The sequence below is a fragment of the Bradysia coprophila genome, unplaced genomic scaffold (assembly GCF_014529535.1).
Source record: "Bradysia coprophila strain Holo2 unplaced genomic scaffold, BU_Bcop_v1 contig_200, whole genome shotgun sequence".
NCBI classification, from domain to species: domain Eukaryota; kingdom Metazoa; phylum Arthropoda; class Insecta; order Diptera; family Sciaridae; genus Bradysia; species Bradysia coprophila.
Genome location: NW_023503464.1, coordinates 697,333 through 716,716, shown reverse-complemented (window position 1 = coordinate 716,716; position 19,384 = coordinate 697,333). Strand labels below are relative to the sequence as shown.

At 38.1% G+C, this 19,384-nt stretch overlaps 4 protein-coding genes and 1 long non-coding RNA gene across 7 annotated transcripts; 2 read left to right on the top strand and 3 right to left on the bottom strand.

The window, feature by feature from the left end:
• Positions 1 to 755: 755 nt before the first annotated feature.
• On the top strand, positions 756 to 1,671 carry LOC119075353. 2 transcript variants are annotated; one of them, XM_037181783.1, is made up of 2 exons: positions 756 to 1,157; positions 1,234 to 1,671. In XM_037181783.1, the coding sequence occupies exons 1-2, from the start codon at positions 920 to 922 to the stop codon at positions 1,623 to 1,625; spliced, it is 630 nt and encodes a 209-aa protein (XP_037037678.1). In that variant the 5' UTR covers positions 756 to 919; the 3' UTR covers positions 1,626 to 1,671. The 2 variants fall into 2 exon arrangements, with proteins under 2 accessions (XP_037037678.1, XP_037037677.1); XM_037181782.1 differs by having other exon boundaries at positions 756 to 1,169.
• A 4,909-nt stretch (positions 1,672 to 6,580) lies between these two features.
• Positions 6,581 to 7,497, top strand: LOC119075354. Of its 2 annotated transcripts, none has more exons than XM_037181786.1 (2): positions 6,581 to 6,987; positions 7,064 to 7,497. In XM_037181786.1, the coding sequence occupies exons 1-2, from the start codon at positions 6,750 to 6,752 to the stop codon at positions 7,453 to 7,455; spliced, it is 630 nt and encodes a 209-aa protein (XP_037037681.1). In that variant the 5' UTR covers positions 6,581 to 6,749; the 3' UTR covers positions 7,456 to 7,497. The 2 variants fall into 2 exon arrangements, with proteins under 2 accessions (XP_037037681.1, XP_037037679.1); XM_037181784.1 differs by having other exon boundaries at positions 6,581 to 6,999.
• Positions 7,498 to 7,936: 439 nt separating this feature from the next.
• LOC119075370 lies at positions 7,937 to 12,663 on the bottom strand. The gene is made up of 3 exons (XR_005087380.1): positions 12,653 to 12,663; positions 11,250 to 11,254; positions 7,937 to 7,972 (listed from the first exon to the last, which is right to left on the bottom strand). It is a non-coding gene; the product is annotated as an uncharacterized LOC119075370 (long non-coding RNA).
• LOC119075355 lies at positions 11,765 to 12,624 on the bottom strand. Its single transcript, XM_037181787.1, has 2 exons — positions 12,267 to 12,624; positions 11,765 to 12,202 (listed from the first exon to the last, which is right to left on the bottom strand). The coding sequence occupies exons 1-2, from the start codon at positions 12,502 to 12,504 to the stop codon at positions 11,811 to 11,813; spliced, it is 630 nt and encodes a 209-aa protein (XP_037037682.1). The 5' UTR covers positions 12,505 to 12,624; the 3' UTR covers positions 11,765 to 11,810.
• Positions 12,664 to 18,130: 5,467 nt separating the features above from the next.
• Positions 18,131 to 19,028, bottom strand: LOC119075352. The gene is made up of 2 exons (XM_037181781.1): positions 18,650 to 19,028; positions 18,131 to 18,583 (listed from the first exon to the last, which is right to left on the bottom strand). The coding sequence occupies exons 1-2, from the start codon at positions 18,909 to 18,911 to the stop codon at positions 18,180 to 18,182; spliced, it is 666 nt and encodes a 221-aa protein (XP_037037676.1). The 5' UTR covers positions 18,912 to 19,028; the 3' UTR covers positions 18,131 to 18,179.
• Between the last annotated feature and the right edge of the window lie 356 nt (positions 19,029 to 19,384).

Sequence of the window (19,384 nt, the reverse complement as noted above, 5' to 3'; positions counted from 1 at the left end):
AATTTGCACTTCATGTATAGAGACGATAGAATTTGGTTTTTGGCCTTATGAAGAAACGTTGACTTCCCGAAGAAACGATGAGAAGAAATGGTAATTTCCTGAAAAAACGATTAGAACCTTCCGTCGCCGTTTCTTCAGGAACTTGTTATTTCTTATGAATTCACCGTTTCTTCTCGTCGTTTGTTCAAGAAGTCATCGTTTTCACAGAAAGTCACCGCTTTTTACATAAAACGGCGACATCCTGAAGAAACTGTGACTTTCTGAAGAAACGACGAGAAGAAACGGCGAGTTCCTGAAGAAACGGTGACTTCCTGAAGAAACAGCGACTTCCTGAAGAAACGGCGACTACTCGCCGTTTCTTCAGGAAGTCGCCGATACTCATGTCGTCGAAATTTCAGGACAATGAAAGTTTTGATGTGGTTTGACTCTTATAACAATGTAAACACAGCAATTCCGTCGTACGATAAAAACGAATTTTGACAGGCCGAAAACAGCCGACCGTCATCCACAGAAGCAAACATAACCGCAACTTATAAAAAATTTGTTCGTTAAAACTTCAAAGTGAGATTGTGTTGGCTTCTCTGTGTATGACGAAACCTATATAGCCTTAGTTGCATGTATTTTCGTTTCGCATTGAACTGTCAAGTGTCATAGTTCGGTGACAGATGGAATTCGCCTCTCATGTCAACTTCGAATGTAAAAGTTTTTCTGCTCACTCGAATGTAAACACAGCAATATGGCCGCCTTTCGATGTCTTTTCATTTTCATCCGGTGAACTGTCATAATTCGGCATGTAATCCATTTTGCGACGCTGCTACACGTGAGATACATACTGGTTCCTCTTCATTCATTATCAATTTGGACATCAAAGGAAGAACAACTGTTGAAAACGAAGAAATTTTCGAAATTTTTATCCAAGATGTTTGTAAATGATTCAAATGTATTTGATCGTGACGGTAGTGACAGTGAAATAAGTTGGTTAGGTGAACCCGTTACCAGTAATGAAACAAAAAACTATTTTAAAGTTAATGTTATCAGCAATGGCGACGAGTCAATTTTCATGATTAAAGATTTGAAGCAATTTTCATATCTCCAGACTGAAATATCGCAGCGATATCCTGACCGAAATCAAGAAGACCTTACCGTCAAGTTTTTGGGTAATTTCCCTGGTAATTTCACTCGGACTGCGTCTACTCGAATCAAAATAATTCTTTTCTTTTTTCGAAATTACAGATAAGAATTTCAATTTCGTGCTGATCGAGTGTGAGGAAGACTTCCAAATTTTCATGAGAAAGTGCAATGATCAGAATTTATATGTGTCATGGGTGAAGGAAAATTCGACGCCCATAAATGAACCGGCAAATTCAAACGACATTCCAATGGATATATCATTCATGGCTCTACTCCTCTTCATCCTGTTCTTGGTCATTGCAATATTTTTCGTAGGAGCTCGTAAAGAAACGGCTGAAACTGTTTGTGAAAGTCGAGTGGACCACTGGTCGGGACATAAAAAAATTATTCGAGAATTTTGCGAGCAATATCCTTCAACGGAAGAATGTCAGCACATAATTGTGGAGTTTCTCTCCTTTATGGCTTTAGATTCTTTAATAGGAGCAAGTGTATAAATAACAGATAAATTTGCAAATAAAACGTGCCTGTTCACAGAACGTGACGTCATTTTGTTTTTTCACTTCATTTCATATATTCCCCAGTTTTGTTTCTCCATTTTCCTCCATTGACCTCTCATGAGAGTTGAGTTTGTTTATATGAAATCGCTATGTCCTCTGGTTTGTATGAACAGACCATGCCTGGTTTATACTTTCATTGAGAAAGTTTTGATGTGGTTTGGCTCTTATAACAATGTAAACATAGCCTCCATACAGGCGAATGTTGAAGATGAAGAAAATTCTGAAAATTTTCTTCAAAATGGCTTTTTTGAATTGTGTTGCGGGAAGTGTGACTTCCAATAAATCGATCATATGTTCGGACATATTAACCTTTCAGAAACAGACTTTTATGAGTAATTGTGGTAACTTTTTCAGTAATCGACGACGATGACAAAAATATATGCTCTGAGGGTATTGGCTTGATAATTTGGCAAACTTTCAACTTCTGAGACACTTGGTTTTTTTACAATAAAATCTCACTTGACAATTGAATTTTCATCAAATTAGATTTAAAACCCCGGTGTCCTGATGTCTGTGAAGTACCTGCGAACTTGAACCTGCGAATTCTACATTATAGTCCGGTCGTTACGACGATCATTTTACATGACTTTTTAGTGATTTTAGGAATTGCAAAAAATTCGCAGGTTAGAAACTGCGAAATAAAAAATTCGCAGGTTTGAAACAGCGAAAAAAAATTCGCAGCTTTGAACCTACTAAAAACCATAGTGAAATTGGGAGTTTTGGATAAAAATTCATACGTTCCAAATTCGCAGGTTTGAACCTGCGAAAAAATCGCTCGTTCAAATCTGAGAAAAACAAAAACACAAAATTTGCAGGTTCAAACCTGCGAAAAAAACCAACTCAATTCCTAACTTTCTTCTCCCCGCAAAAGCGTGTTGTTGGTTCCCAGGGAATTCATCCTTTAACGAAATGTAACGTAATGGAGTATAATTCGACCATACAGAAGTCATCTTATTACGAAATGGATGCCAATTTCCATTGCCTATAAAAAGCGTTTTAACATGCCGAGCGATCCGGCCCATTGTCCCGGAGCGAAGCGGAGGGCCGCAATGCGAGCCGGGCGCCGGAACGGTGTCAGTAACTTAGGAGTTATTTTTTTTCTCGCATCGTCTAATAATTAGTCTGTGTCATTTTTAGCCCCGTACGAAGTACTGGGGGCTTATAAGATTAATAGAGAACGTTAGCAAATCACACAATAACGACAAAACCAATAATTTCCAACAATAACGAAAACGATATTGACACGGAAAAATTTTATCATTGTGAATGAGGCGGGATGGGTAAATATGTTCACAAATCATGGTGTGTTATGTGGTGGCAGAATTCAAAATACTTATGAAGTACTTTAACAGAAATTAAATTGAAGTAGAAAAATATAATTTGTGCACCGGACAACTATCTTAAAAGCAGATATTCAGCTTTAAAAAATGTATCTACCTAGGTGAAATAATAGCAGTTTAGCAGTGAAAAAGTGCTATTATTTCGTCTGGGATGAATATACACATGGTTTGAAAGGTCTTTGCCAGTAGACCTCAAAACAGGCATCACACAGTCTCGAGCTACACTTGGTTCCTGGCTGAAGATATCCGAAGATGGAAAAAGGGTGTTTTTAACCTAATTTTTTGGCGATCGTTCCGGGTGAGAGTGGGCTCATTATAAAGCTGAGTTCAACTACTTTCGGGGAATGTCTAGATTCATTAGATTCATTGATAGATGTTGTAAAAAATGTACAACAAAAATTTTCAAAATCTGTGGGAACTTTTGACAGGTCTGGGCTGGTACTGATGACGCTTAATGTGAACCTAATATGCTAGTTATAAGCTTATGATTTGTGAACATATTTACCCATCCCGCCTCATTCACAATGATAAAATTTTTCCATGTCAATATCGTTTTCGTTATTGTTGGAAATTATTGGTTTTGTCGTTATTGTGTGATTTGCTAAAGTTCTCTAATATGCCGTTTGTAACACGTCGAATTGGAAGCAGACAGTAAGGGCAAAGCATTTGGTTATGTTCATAGATGACGAATCCGTAATAAAAAAAATGTCCGTCCGTCCGTCCGTGACCCCTCTAGCTTGAGTAAATCACAACCTTTTTTCAAAATTCTTTTTGTCCCCGATTGATATCGACAAAAGTAAGGTCAAGTTCGAAAATGGGCATGGTAGGGTCGGCCCTTCCAGAGCTAGGGCCCTATAGGTGTTTTTCAGTCTTTCGACGATATCTACCGAAATACGCACGCAATAGCTGCTTGTGATATATCAAATGTATTGACGAGTAGAACAAAAATGCTGAACATTGTTTTTGGGTAAGATGCAACGCGGGCTTGTTGGGAGGGCTCAAAGGTCGTTACTCGGCCCTAAGTGTTTTCTGCGCATAAATCGAGTAAATCTCATCCGATTTTGCTAGATTTTGTTTCATTTGAGAGATAATTGAATGCCTAATAGAATGACGGCAAAAAAAGTTTCAAATTTGGGCCCTTGGACTAAGGCCGCTACTCGGCCCCAAGTGTTTTTTGCACATAAATCGAGTAAATCTCATCCGATTTTGCTAGATTTAGTTTTTTATGGAAGGTAATTGAATACCGAAAAGAACGTGGCGAAAAAAGTTTCAAATTTGGGCCCTTGGACTAAGGCCGCTACTCGGCCCTAAGTGTTTTTTGCACATAAATCGAATAAATCTCATCCGATTTTGCTAGTTTTTGTTTCATTTGAGAGGTAATTGAATACCCAATGGAAAGTTGGCAAAAAATTTTGGGTTTCTAAAATAATGTCGTAAATTGTTGGTTTTATTTGAGAGGTACTTCGTACGGGCTTTCGTAATTGCGCTATGCGCAATTTTAAAAATGAACAGTTTCAGTAAATTTGACAATGCCCAACTTGACTTGCATTTTGGTAACAGACGCATTAGAGGGTTGTAGACGTATTAGGGTTCCGGGCTTATTAGGGCTACGGACGTATTATGGTTGCTGACGAAATACGATTACGGGTTGTACGGGGCTAAGTCGCAGCAAACGCTCCGACTGTTCTGATGCCTTGTTTGTCTTTGGCGTGGACGGCTCCTTACTGTTCGACGGCTGTGTTGTTTTTGAAAGACATCCTTGAAGGTGTGTTCCACTGACAAATCGGAGGCCGAGGTACCACTGTGTTTAAAGTAAAGAAGTCTGCCACACCGTATCTTGGGGCGCATTCGGAGAACTTTTTCGTTGACCTGTCGTTTTAGAAAGACACCCTAGCGGGTTCGGTCCACTGATTCATCGGGTAGTCCTTGGTGCACCGAGGTGACCCGTAGTGCAACGAGGTGAAGCGTGGTGCACCGAGATGAAGCGTGGCGCACCGAGGTGAAGCGTGGTGCACCGAGGTGAAGCGCGGTGCACCGAGGTGAAGCGTGGTGCACCGAGGTGAAGCGTGGTGCACCGAGGTGAAGCGTGGTGCACCGAGGTGAGATGAGAACATTCATAGAATTATGTAGCAATGAAGCTACCAACAAACTCTCCTTTTGGTCTTGCGATTTTTTTTTCGCAGGTTCAAACCTACGAATTTTATTTTTCGTATGTTTTAACTGCGAATTCTTTCAAATGTGTGAACACGTACGAATTTTTTCCGAAGGTTTCAACCTGCGATATTTCATTCAAATCTACCAATTTCCATTTTTAACCTGCGATTTTTTAACTAAACCTTCCAACTTCCCTTTTGGTCTTGCGATGGTTTTTTGGCAGATTTGAAGCTGCGAATTTAAACCTGCGAATTTTTTTCCGCAGGTTGAAACCTACAAATTTTATTTTTCGCAGGTTTGAACCCGCGAATTTTTTTTTGGCAGGTTTGGCATATAAAATGATAGTCACAACGACTGGACTATAATGTAGAATTCGCAGGTTCAAGTTCGCAGGTACTTCACAGACATGGTGAAGAAATTTTGTGAATTTTAGAAGAAACGTCGAGTTCTAGAAGAAAAAAAAACGGCGAGTTTTAGAAGCAATAACAGATTCTAGAAGAAACGATGTATTTTTTACTCATTTTTCGAAAGTAGACGTTTCTTTCAAATTTTGCGGCTTTGAAATTGGCTACTTTTTTGGTAAAAATTCTCTTCCTCTTATACAACTTTTCAACTCCAACCTCAAAGCTAAACCAAATAGAAACTTTCTACCGTGAAGTAACAGTTTTGACATTGACATTTTTGACATCTAAAAAACTTCGTCATAACCTCAACTGAAAACATGAACTGCACACAAACTTGTCTTTAAGCAATTAATTTTGAACAATATTATCGTAAATATTACAATAAGGCTTACTTTAACACTGTACTATTATTCAAAATTAATTGTTTAAGGACAAGTTTTGTGTGCAATTTAGGTTTTCAGTTGAGGTTATGCAAATTTTTAAGATGACAAATATGATAACGTCAAAAATGTCAATGTCAAAACTGTCACTTCACGACAGAAAGTTCAATGAACGTCAACACAAGTTATGGTTGAATGTCAAACTTTGTATGTAGCGGAAGACATTGCGATTTCATATACACAAATACCTGGTTTATACTTTCATTGAGAAAGTTTTGATGTGGTTTGACTCTTATAACAATGTAAACACAGCAATTCCGTCGTACGGTAAAAACGAATTTTGACAGGCCGAAAACAGCCGACCGTCATCCACAGAAGCAAACATAACCGCAACTTATAAAAAATTTGTTCGTTAAAACTTCAAAGTGAGATTGTGTTGGCTTCTCTGTGTATGACGAAACCTATATAGCCTTAGTTGCATGTATTTTCGTTTCGCATTGAACTGTCAAGTGTCATAGTTCGGTGACAGATGGAATTCGCCTCTCATGTCAACTTCGAATGTAAAAGTTTTTCTGCTCACTCGAATGTAAACACAGCAATATGGCCGCCTTTCGATGTCTTTTCATTTTCATCCGGTGAACTGTCATAATTCGGCATGTAATCCATTTTGCGACGCTGCTACACGTGAGATACATACTGGTTCCTCTTCATTCATTATCAATTTGGACATCAAAGGAAGAACAACTGTTGAAAACGAAGAAATTTTCGAAATTTTTATCCAAGATGTTTGTAAATGATTCAAATGTATTTGATCGTGACTGTAGTGACAGTGAAATAAGTTGGTTAGGTGAACCCGTTACCAGTAATGAAACAAAAAAAAATTTTAAAGTTAATGTTATCAGCAATGGCGACGAGTCAATTTTCATGATTAAAGATTTGAAGCAATTTTCATATCTCCAGACTGAAATATCGCAGCGATATCCTGACCGAAATCAAGAAGACCTTACCGTCAAGTTTTTGGGTAATTTCCCTGGTAATTTCACTCGGACTGCGTCTACTCGAATCAAAATAATTCTTTTCTTTTTTCGAAATTACAGATAAGAATTTCAATTTCGTGCTGATCGAGTGTGAGGAAGACTTCCAAATTTTCATGAGAAAGTGCAATGATCAGAATTTATATGTGTCATGGGTGAAGGAAAATTCGACGCCCATAAATGAACCGGCAAATTCAAACGACATTCCAATGGATATATCATTCATGGCTCTACTCCTCTTCATCCTGTTCTTGGTCATTGCAATATTTTTCGTAGGAGCTCGTAAAGAAACGGCTGAAACTGTTTGTGAAAGTCGAGTGGACCACTGGTCGGGACATAAAAAAATTATTCGAGAATTTTGCGAGCAATATCCTTCAACGGAAGAATGTCAGCACATAATTGTGGAGTTTCTCTCCTTTATGGCTTTAGATTCTTTAATAGGAGCAAGTGTATAAATAACAGATAAATTTGCAAATAAAACGTGCCTGTTCACAGAACGTGACGTCATTTTGTTTTTTCACTTCATTTCATATATTCCCCAGTTTTGTTTCTCCATTTTCCTCCATTGACCTCTCATGAGAGTTGAGTTTGTTTATATGAAATCGCTATGTCCTCTGGTTTGTATGAACAGACCATGCCTGGTTTATACTTTCATTGAGAAAGTTTTGATGTGGTTTGGCTCTTATAACAATGTAAACATAGCCTCCATACAGGCGAATGTTGAAGATGAAGAAAATTCTGAAAATTTTCTTCAAAATGGCTTTTTTGAATTGTGTTGCGGGAAGTGTGACTTCCAATAAATCGATCATATGTTCGGACATATTAACCTTTCAGAAACAGACTTTTATGAGTAATTGTGGTAACTTTTTCAGTAATCGACGACGATGACAAAAATATATGCTCTGAGGGTATTGGCTTGATAATTTGGCAAACTTTCAACTTCTGAGACACTTGGTTTTTTTACAATAAAATCTCACTTGACAATTGAATTTTCATCAAATTAGATTTAAAACCCCGGTGTCCTGATGTCTGTGAAGTACCTGCGAACTTGAACCTGCGAATTCTACATTATAGTCCGGTCGTTACGACGATCATTTTACATGACTTTTTAGTGATTTTAGGAATTGCAAAAAATTCGCAGGTTAGAAACTGCGAAATAAAAAATTCGCAGGTTTGAAACAGCGAAAAAAAATTCGCAGCTTTGAACCTACTAAAAACCATAGTGAAATTGGGAGTTTTGGATAAAAATTCATACGTTCCAAATTCGCAGGTTTGAACCTGCGAAAAAATCGCTCGTTCAAATCTGAGAAAAACAAAAACACAAAATTTGCAGGTTCAAACCTGCGAAAAAAACCAACTCAATTCCTAACTTTCTTCTCCCCGCAAAAGCGTGTTGTTGGTTCCCAGGGAATTCATCCTTTAACGAAATGTAACGTAATGGAGTATAATTCGACCATACAGAAGTCATCTTATTACGAAATGGATGCCAATTTCCATTGCCTATAAAAAGCGTTTTAACATGCCGAGCGATCCGGCCCATTGTCCCGGAGCGAAGCGGAGGGCCGCAATGCGAGCCGGGCGCCGGAACGGTGTCAGTAACTTAGGAGTTATTTTTTTTCTCGCATCGTCTAATAATTAGTCTGTGTCATTTTTAGCCCCGTACGAAGTACTGGGGGCTTATAAGATTAATAGAGAACGTTAGCAAATCACACAATAACGACAAAACCAATAATTTCCAACAATAACGAAAACGATATTGACACGGAAAAATTTTATCATTGTGAATGAGGCGGGATGGGTAAATATGTTCACAAATCATGGTGTGTTATGTGGTGGCAGAATTCAAAATACTTATGAAGTACTTTAACAGAAATTAAATTGAAGTAGAAAAATATAATTTGTGCACCGGACAACTATCTTAAAAGCAGATATTCAGCTTTAAAAAATGTATCTACCTAGGTGAAATAATAGCAGTTTAGCAGTGAAAAAGTGCTATTATTTCGTCTGGGATGAATATACGCATGGTTTGAAACGTCTTTGCCAGTAGACCTCAAAACAGGCATCACACAGTCTCGAGCTACACTTGGTTCCTGGCTGAAGATATCCGAAGATGGAAAAAGGGTGTTTTTAACCTAATTTTTTGGCGATCGTTCCGGGTGAGAGTGGGCTCATTATAAAGCTGAGTTCAACTACTTTCGGGGAATGTCTAGATTCATTAGATTCATTGATAGATGTTGTAAAAAATGTACAACAAAAATTTTCAAAATCTGTGGGAACTTTTGACAGGTCTGGGCTGGTACTGATGACGCTTAATGTGAACCTAATATGCTAGTTATAAGCTTATGATTTGTGAACATATTTACCCATCCCGCCTCATTCACAATGATAAAATTTTTCCATGTCAATATCGTTTTCGTTATTGTTGGAAATTATTGGTTTTGTCGTTATTGTGTGATTTGCTAAAGTTCTCTAATATGCCGTTTGTAACACGTCGAATTGGAAGCAGACAGTAAGGGCAAAGCATTTGGTTATGTTCATAGATGACGAATCCGTAATAAAAAAAATGTCCGTCCGTCCGTCCGTGACCCCTCTAGCTTGAGTAAATCACAACCTTTTTTCAAAATTCTTTTTGTCCCCGATTGATATCGACAAAAGTAAGGTCAAGTTCGAAAATGGGCATGGTAGGGTCGGCCCTTCCAGAGCTAGGGCCCTATAGGTGTTTTTCAGTCTTTCGACGATATCTACCGAAATACGCACGCAATAGCTGCTTGTGATATATCAAATGTATTGACGAGTAGAACAAAAATGCTGAACATTGTTTTTGGGTAAGATGCAACGCGGGCTTGTTGGGAGGGCTCAAAGGTCGTTACTCGGCCCTAAGTGTTTTCTGCGCATAAATCGAGTAAATCTCATCGGATTTTGCTAGATTTTGTTTCATTTGAGAGATAATTGAATGCCTAATAGAATGACGGCAAAAAAAGTTTCAAATTTGGGCCCTTGGACTAAGGCCGTTACTTGGCCCTAAGTGTTTTTTGCACATAAATCGAGTAAATCTCATCCGATTTTGCTAGATTTAGTTTTTTATGGAAGGTAATTGAATACCGAAAAGAACGTGTCGAAAAAAGTTTCAAATTTGGGCCCTTGGACTAAGGCCGCTACTCGGCCCTAAGTGTTTTTTGCACATAAATCGAATAAATCTCATCCGATTTTGCTAGTTTTTGTTTCATTTGAGAGGTAATTGAATACCCAATGGAAAGTTGGCAAAAAATTTTGGGTTTCTAAAATAATGTCGTAAATTGTTGGTTTTATTTGAGAGGTACTTCGTACGGGCTTTCGTAATTGCGCTATGCGCAATTTTAAAAATGAACAGTTTCAGTAAATTTGACAATGCCCAACTTGACTTGCATTTTGGTAACAGACGCATTAGAGGGTTGTAGACGTATTAGGGTTCCGGGCTTATTAGGGCTACGGACGTATTATGGTTGCTGACGAAATAGGATTACGGGTTGTACGGGGCTAAGTCGCAGCAAACGCTCCGACTGTTCTGATGCCTTGTTTGTCTTTGGCGTGGACGGCTCCTTACTGTTCGACGGCTGTGTTGTTTTTGAAAGACATCCTTGAAGGTGTGTTCCACTGACAAATCGGAGGCCGAGGTACCACTGTGTTTAAAGTAAAGAAGTCTGCCACACCGTATCTTGGGGCGCATTCGGAGAACTTTTTCGCTGACCCGTCGTTTTAGAAAGACACCCTAGCGGGTTCGGTCCACTGATTCATCGGGTAGTCCTTGGTGCACCGAGGTGACCCGTAGTGCAACGAGGTGAAGCGTGGTGCACCGAGATGAAGCGTGGCGCACCGAGGTGAAGCGTGGTGCACCGAGGTGAAGCGCGGTGCACCGAGGTGAAGCGTGGTGCACCGAGGTGAAGCGTGGTGCACCGAGGTGAAGCGTGGTGCACCGAGGTGAAGCGTGGTGCACCGAGGTGAAGCGTGGTGCACCGAGGTGAAGCGTGGTGCACCGAGGTGAGATGAGAACATTCATAGAATTATGTAGCAATGAAGCTACCAACAAACTCTCCTTTTGGTCTTGCGATTTTTTTTTCGCAGGTTCAAACCTACGAATTTTATTTTTCGTATGTTTTAACTGCGAATTCTTTCAAATGTGTGAACACGTACGAATTTTTTCCGAAGGTTTCAACCTGCGATATTTCAACCAAATCTACCAATTTCCATTTTTAACCTGCGATTTTTTAACTAAACCTTCCAACTTCCCTTTTGGTCTTGCGATGGTTTTTTGGCAGATTTGAAGCTGCGAATTTAAACCTGCGAATTTTTTTCCGCAGGTTGAAACCTACGAATTTTATTTTTCGCAGGTTTGAACCCGCGAATTTTTTTTTGGCAGGTTTGAACCTGCGAATTCTTAGAACTTTCATCAGTAGAAAGCATATAAAATGATAGTCACAACGACTGGACTATAATGTAGAATTCGCAGGTTCAAGTTCGCAGGTACTTCACAGACATGGTGTCCTGGGGCTCGTTCAGGAACTAAAAATTCGTTACCCAAAGAGAGGATTTTGACATATTTTATATGAAAGAAGTGTCAAAATTCTCACCAATGAAACTTTACGAAAAGTTCCTGAACGAGCTTCTCGAATTTTAAAGTTTCGCGAAGTGCCCTCAAAATTCAAAAACAACTTCATCGACTTTAAAGGAAAATGGTGAAACAAAACTGGGGAATATATGAAATGAAGTGAAACAACAAAATGACGTCACAGAGCGTGAACAGGCACGTTTTATTTGCAAATTTATCTGTTATTTATACACTTGCTCCTATTAAAGAATCTAAAGCCATAAAGGAGAGAAACTCCACAATTATGTGCTGACATTCTTCCGTTGAAGGATATTGCTCGCAAAATTCTCGAATAATTTTTTTATGTCCCGACCAGTGGTCCACTCGGCTTTCACAAACAGTTTCAGCCGTTTCTTTACGAGCTCCTACGAAAAATATTGCAATGACCAAGAACAGGATGAAGAGGAGTAGAGCCATGAATGATATAACCATTGGAATGTCGTTTGAATTTGCCGGTTCATTTATGGGCGTCGAATTTTCCTTCGCCCATGACACATAGATTTTCTGATCATTGCGCTTTCTCATGAAAATTTGGAAGTCTTCCTCATCCTCGATCTGTACGAAATTGAAATTCTTATCTGTAATTTCGAAAAAAGAAAAGAATTATTTTGATTCGAGTGGACGCATTCCGAGTGAAATTACCCAAATACTTGATGGTAAGGTCTTCTTGATTTCGGTCAGGATAACGCTCCGATATTTCAGTCTGGAGATATGAAAATTGCTTCAAATCTTCAATCATGAAAATTGACTCGTCGCCATTGTTGATAACATTAACTTTAAAATAGTTTTTTGTTTCATTACTGGTAACGGGTTCACCTAACCAACTTATTTCACTGTCACTACCGTCACGATCAAATACATTTGAATCATTTACAAACATCTTGGATAAAAATTTCGAAAATTTCTTCGTTTTCAACAGTTGTTCTTCCTTTGATGTCCAAATTGATAATGAATGAAGAGGAACCAGTATGTATCTCACGTGTAGCAGCGTCGCAAAATGGATTACATGCCGAATTATGACAGTTCACCAGATGAAAATGAAAAGACATCGAAAAGCGGCCATATTGTTGTGTTTACATTCGAGTGAGCAGAAAAACTTTTACATTCGAAGTTGACATGAGAGCCGTGTACATACTGCAAAATAAAGAGAAATCGGCACACAATGAAACAAGGCATCAGAACAGTCGGAGCGTTTGCTGCGACTTAGCCCCGTACGACCCGTAATCCTATTTCGTCCGTAACCATAATACGTCCGTAGCCGTAATACGCCCGGAACCCTAATACGTCTACAACCCTCTAATGCGTCTGTTACCAAAATGCAAGTCAAGTTGGGCACGGTCCAATTTACTGAAAGTGTTCATTTTTAAAATTGCGCATAAAATTGCCAACCTTACATTGGGTATTCAATTACCTCTCAAATGAAACAAAAACTAGCAAAATCGGAAGAGATTTACTCGATTTATGTGCAAAAAACAATTAGGGCCGAGTAGCGGCCTTAGTCCAAGGGCCCAAATTTGAAAATGTTTTCGCCACGTTCTTTTCGGTATTCAATTACCTTCCATAAAAAACTGAATCTGGCAAAATCGGATGAGATTTACTCGATTTATGTGCAAAAAACACTTAGGGCCTAGTAACGACCTTTGAGCTCTCCCAACAAGCCCACGTTGGATCTTACCCAACAGCTTACCCGTCTGTGACCCCTCTAGCTTGAGTAAATCACAACCTTTTTTGAAAATTCTTTTTTTCCCCGATTGGTATCGACAAAAGTAAGGCCAAGTTCGAAAATGGGCATGGTAGGGTCGGCCCTTCCAGAGCTAGGGCCTTATAGGTGTTTTTCAGTCTTTCGACGATATCTACCGAAATACGCACGCAATAGCTGTTTGTGATATATCAAAAGGTATTGACGAGTAGAACAAAGTTGCTGAACATTGTTTTTGGGTAAGATCCAACGTGGGCTTGTTGGGAGAGCTCAAAGGTCGTTACTAGGCTCTAAGTGTTTTTTGCACATAAATCGAATAAATCTCATCCGATTTTGCCAGATTTAGTTTTTTATGGAAGGTAATTGAATACCGAAAAGAAGTTTCAAATTTGAGCCCTTGGACTAAGGCCGCTACTCGGCCCTAAGTGTTTTTTGCACATAAATCGAGTAAATCTCATCCGATTTTGCTAGATTTAGTTTTTTATGGAAGGTAATTGAATACCGAAAAGAACGTGGCGAAAAAAGTTTCAAATTTGGGCCCTTGGACTAAGGCCGCTACTCGGTCCTAAGTGTTTTTTGCACATAAATCGAGTAAATCTCATCCGATTTTGCTAATTTTTGTTTCATTTGAGAGATAATTGAATGTCGAATAGAATGATGGGAAAAAAAGTTTCAAATTTGGGCCCTTGGATTAAGGCCGCTACTCGGCCCTAAGTGTTTTTTGCACATAAATCGAGTAAATCTCATCCGATTTTGCTAGTTTTTGTTTCATTTGAGAGATAAATGAATGTCGAATAGAATGATGGCAAAACAAGTTTCAAATTTGGGCCCTTGGATTACGGCCGCTACTCGGCCCTAAGTGTTTTTTGCACATAAATCGAGTAAATCTCATCCGATTTTGCTAGTTTTTGTTTCATTTGAGAGATAATTGAATACCGAATAGAATGATGGCGAAAAAAGTTTCAAATTTGGGCCCTTGGACTAAGGCCGCTACTCGGCTCTCAGTGTTTTTTGCACATAAATCGAGCAAATCTCATCCGATTTTGCTAGTTTTTGTTTCATTTGAGAGATAATTGAATGCCGAATAGAATGATGGCAAAAAAAGTTTCAAATTTGGTCCCTTGGACTAAGGCCGCTACTCGGCCCCAAGTATTTTTTGCACATAAATCGAGTAAATCTCATCCGATTTTGCTAGTTTTTGTTTCATTTGAGAGGTAATTGAATACCCAATGGAAGGTTGGCAAAAAATTTTGGGTTTCTAAAATAATGTCGTAAATTGTTGGTTTTATTTGAGAGGTACTTCGTACGGGCTTTCATAATTGCGCTATGCGCAATTTTAAAAATGAACAGTTTCAGTAAATTTGACAATGCCCAACTTGACTTGAATTTTGGTAACAGACGCATTAGAGGGTTGTAGACGTATTAGGGATCCGGGCGTATTACGGCTACGGACGTATTATGGTTACGGACGAAATAGGATTACGGGTCGTACGGGGCTAAGTCGCAGCAAACGCTCCGACTGTTCTGATGCCTTGTTTTAACAATGTTTTTACTAAAGTCATAGTTGTTTTGTATAAACAAAAAAATTGTTAGCATTGCTTAGCAAAAGGCTCGACTTTCTACTAATCCAGCAATGAAAAATTTTCTTTTGCTACTAGTCATCAGGATAGACAGTATTCTTTTTGCCAACATTGAAAGTGTCGACATTTCCTTAGCATAGTTCTTACAAAAAATCGATATTGCCGACCTGCAAGTTATAGTAAATAGTGAATCTCACGGTCGCCCTTATTTTCTGATCTACGTCTAGTCTGTCTGACGTGTTCAAGACTTGAATGTTTTTCGACCATTTCTTCAAAAAAACTTTGATGAGGATTTCAGCCGATACAGCCGCTAACCAAACGTCGGCTAATGGCGGCTGAGAGTGTATCAGCGGCGACTACCGGCTGATCCTAAAATCGGCTGGCGTGGCCGGCGCACAGTTCTACCAGTAACATAAAAATTAGGTCAGCTTGTCAAGTCAGGTTTCAGGTCGATCTGAAAATTTCTAAAAAAATATCGGGGCAACCTGAAACCTCACAGGTTTCAAAAATATAGGTTTAGGGCAAGCTTCTTCACAAAAAAAAAATACTTGACCTGTTCTGAAGTGTACATATCTGTTTACAAATTTCAATTTATTTCAGTAGTCAGATTGGAAACTTCAAGTTTGAATAAGGAAGGGACTAATCGATTTTTTTCGCAATTTTTTGTCAAATATCAGCAGAAACACGAAAAATGAGAAACTGTTACATTGGGCATTTCCAAAATATTGCCAAATTGAAAAAATTTTACAAAAAGAAAATCTATAAAAAAAGCATTTCCCACTCAATTTCACACCCAAATCACATCCACCTTGAACTTAGTCGAATATGGTTTAACGAAGAAAATCGTCGTTAAAGTCGTTAATCGTAACATTAGTATTGTTTTTGAAACGTCAAATTACCAACACACAAATGTAGTGTCGGTTGTGAAAAATGTAATAATTTCTGTGATTTCAATGTGATTTAATACAGATTTTGTGCGTAAATGTGTTTCTTGTGTGGTTTTAACAGTTCACTTAGCGGTTGACTTAAAATATTCGTCAAAGCCACCAAAATGATGAAAAATTTATTTTGACCAATCATGTAAACAAACAAAAACATTTTCGTTTTGTGTGATGTGAGTTGCAGGAACTCGTTCTGGAACTGAAAATTCGTTACCCAAAGTGAAGATTTTGACATATTTTATATGAAAGAAGTGTCAAAATACTCACCAGTGAAACTTAACGAAGATTTTCTGAACGAGCTCCAGAAGAGGTGACCCAGTAGAAATAAAATGTCGGCGGTAATCTTAAAAATTGCGTTTTAGCGGAAACGCTCCAGTTTAAATGTGTGCACGTTTCCGGTAAAATAAATTAGTGCGAAAGCAATCACTTTTGAGGAACTTTACGATAACACCATTAGTTAGGGGTGGGGAACATTCCTTATTCAACCAGGTGGGCAACGAACAACGAATTGTCTTTCAAAAAATGACCTCCTGTTTACTGACTATGTCGTGATTAACGACGCTCAAGCTATCTTCGAAAGTGCGCTAATTGTCTACTACAACCTTATAATAATGTAAACTCAGCAATACAGCCGCCGTTGCATGGATTTTCGTTTCGTATTGAACTGTCAACTGTCATAGTTCGGTGACAGATGATATTTTCCAATTGTGAAACATACTAGGCCCAGCTCTTGGGTGGGTCAGGTCCCTTGACTGACTGACTTTCTCAATCAATTTTTGCGATTGTTACAAAAATATCATAAAACTGTGCATCGACTCTCATGCGATTTCTACCCTAAATATTAGTAACTTGTCAGTTGGTTGAGTGTATAAAATCCCATAAGAACTGTCAAGTTATTTTCTCATACAGTGTTTAAAAAGAGGAAATATAACTGATCTCGGGGTATAGCTGTCACAATAAAGTGAGCTGAAAATTTGAATTTGCGTGGCATTATGTTTTCATGTGAAAACAATTTTCAGTTTTTTTTTTTGTTTTAATTGTATGTAGATGTAGTGTATTTAATCTCAAAACAATTGAATAGTAAACTGTAATCTTTCATTCGGTTGAATTTGTCGTTTCCATATTTTAATTAATTTTTTTTTGGAAAATGCTGCACAAATTCAATTTTTGCCTCCTGTTTTGACAGCTATACCCCGAGATCACTTACACTTAATTGGTCAAAAAACTCTCTGCTTAAACACTGTATACGTCAGAGGGAGCTTTTTTCTCCTTCGTTATGATCTGTCTGTTTTTTTTATTTTGCAATAGGTTTGTTCCAAATAACTGTAAACCCAAACTTTGACAACACGAACGCCGACGATTTCATACACAGTGATGAACATAACCTTAACGTCAACCAATTTCTTTGTAAATTTTTCGTTAAAATTTTCGTCAACGAAAGTTGAGGTTAAGTTGCCTTCTGTGGATGAAATTTGACATTTCGAAATGACCTTGGAACAAACCTATTTAGTATGGAAATGAAAACTAAAATTGAGATATCTTTGCTGTTTTAAGTGGTTTTTATATTTTTTTGGACCAAAATGTTTTAAAGTGTGTTTGGAATCGATTTGCATTTACAGATTATGTGAAAATATTTTTTTTCTATTTTACAATTTTATTCACCCAAAACTAGGGTTCGTTTTTGTGGATTAGCATTACCAATGTAGATGAAGTGTGGATGTAGGTAATACCATTCACACGCGCAGCCTAGCCCATAAGTTCGACACTAGCGACGCCTCTTTTGGAATTACCATCAGTGTTTATTAGGCCTGTTCATTTTAGAGAAATAGTCTCAAATTCATCCGGCATGGTGTCTATCTTGTCCGGAAGGCTAAAATATTGGACCCGTATTTTTTTTTAGAATTTAAAAAAATAGTTTAGATCTGGGCATCGAAGCATTTGTTCAAATGTACGAATGCGTTGGTTAGAAGAGTAAAAAAGATATACACCATCATTCTCCTCTCTTCTAACCAACGCTTTCGTACATTTGAACAAATGCTTCGCTCCCCAGATCTAAACTATTTTTTTAAATTCTAAAAAAAAATACGGGTCCAATATTTTAGCCTTCCGGACCAGATAGACACCATGCCGGATGAATTTGAGACTATTTCTCTAAAATGAACAGGCCTAGTGTTTATATATTTTGGGATTTCTTCCAAGGCTGTAAACTTTGGAAGAGGTGACGCACACCTCCCGTGATGAAATGGAGAAACCAAAATGAGGAATAAATGAAATGAAACAACAAAATGACGTCACGCTCTGTGAACAGGCACGTTTTATTGGCTTTCTATGTTGTTCATATATTTGCTTCTATTAAAGAATCTAAAGCCATAAAGGAGAGAAACTCCACGATTATGTGCTGACATTCTTCAGTTGAAGGGTGTTCCTCGCAAAATTCTCGAATAATTTTTTTATGTTCCGACCAGTGGTCCACTCGAGTTTCACATACCGGTTCAGCCGTTTCTCCACTAAATACTACAAAAGATATTGCAATGACCGCGATCAGGATGAAGATGAGTAAAGCCATTAAAGAGACGTATAAACACATATCCATTTGAACGTTGATCAAATTTATCAATCCACCCATGAATACACATTTTTTGTTTAACCATGACACATAGATCTTCTGATCATTGTGATTTTCCAAGAAAATTTCGAAGTCTTCGTCATCCTCGATCTGTACGAAATTGAAATTCTTATCTGTAAATTCGAAATAAGAAAAAAATTATTTCGATTCGATTGGATGCATTTCAAGTGTAAAATTACCCAAATACTTGATGGTAAGGTCATCTTGATTTCGGTCAGGATAACGCTCCGATATTTTAGTGTGAAGATCTGAAAATTGCTTCAAATCTTCAATCATGAAAATTGACTCGTCGCCATAATTGTTAACATTCACTTTAAAATAGTTTTCCGTTTTATTAGTGGTCACGGTTTCACCTGACCAACTTATTTCACTGTCACTGTCACACACATCTGATTCACTTACGAAACCCATCTTGGATAAAATTTTCAACATTTTCTTCATTTTCAACAGTTGTTCTTCCTTTGATGTCCAAATCGAAATCAATGAATGACGAGTAACCGGTATTATATCACGTGTAGCAGCGTCGCAAAATGGATGATATGCCGAACTATGACAGTTCATCGGATGAAAAAGGAAATGCATGGAACGGAGGCCATATTGCTGTGTTTACATTCGAGTGAGCAAACAAGAACTCACATTCGAAGGTGACATGAGAGCCGTAGATTAAGAGCGAATTATACCGAACGTATTGTTGAAGCGTATATACTAAGCATTGACTACTCGATTTCATTCAACGTGACTCTTTACATCACATAGCAATGTGTATTATAATGCAGCCTTCTTGATCGTTCAAATGAATTTCTGTATACACAAGAACTTTGGAACAAAATGTAGGACATGTTTTGCATTGGAAAGGTGATTATGGCCCGTAATTGCGAAAAACGTTTTATCTACCACGGTAGGTATGCCGGTAT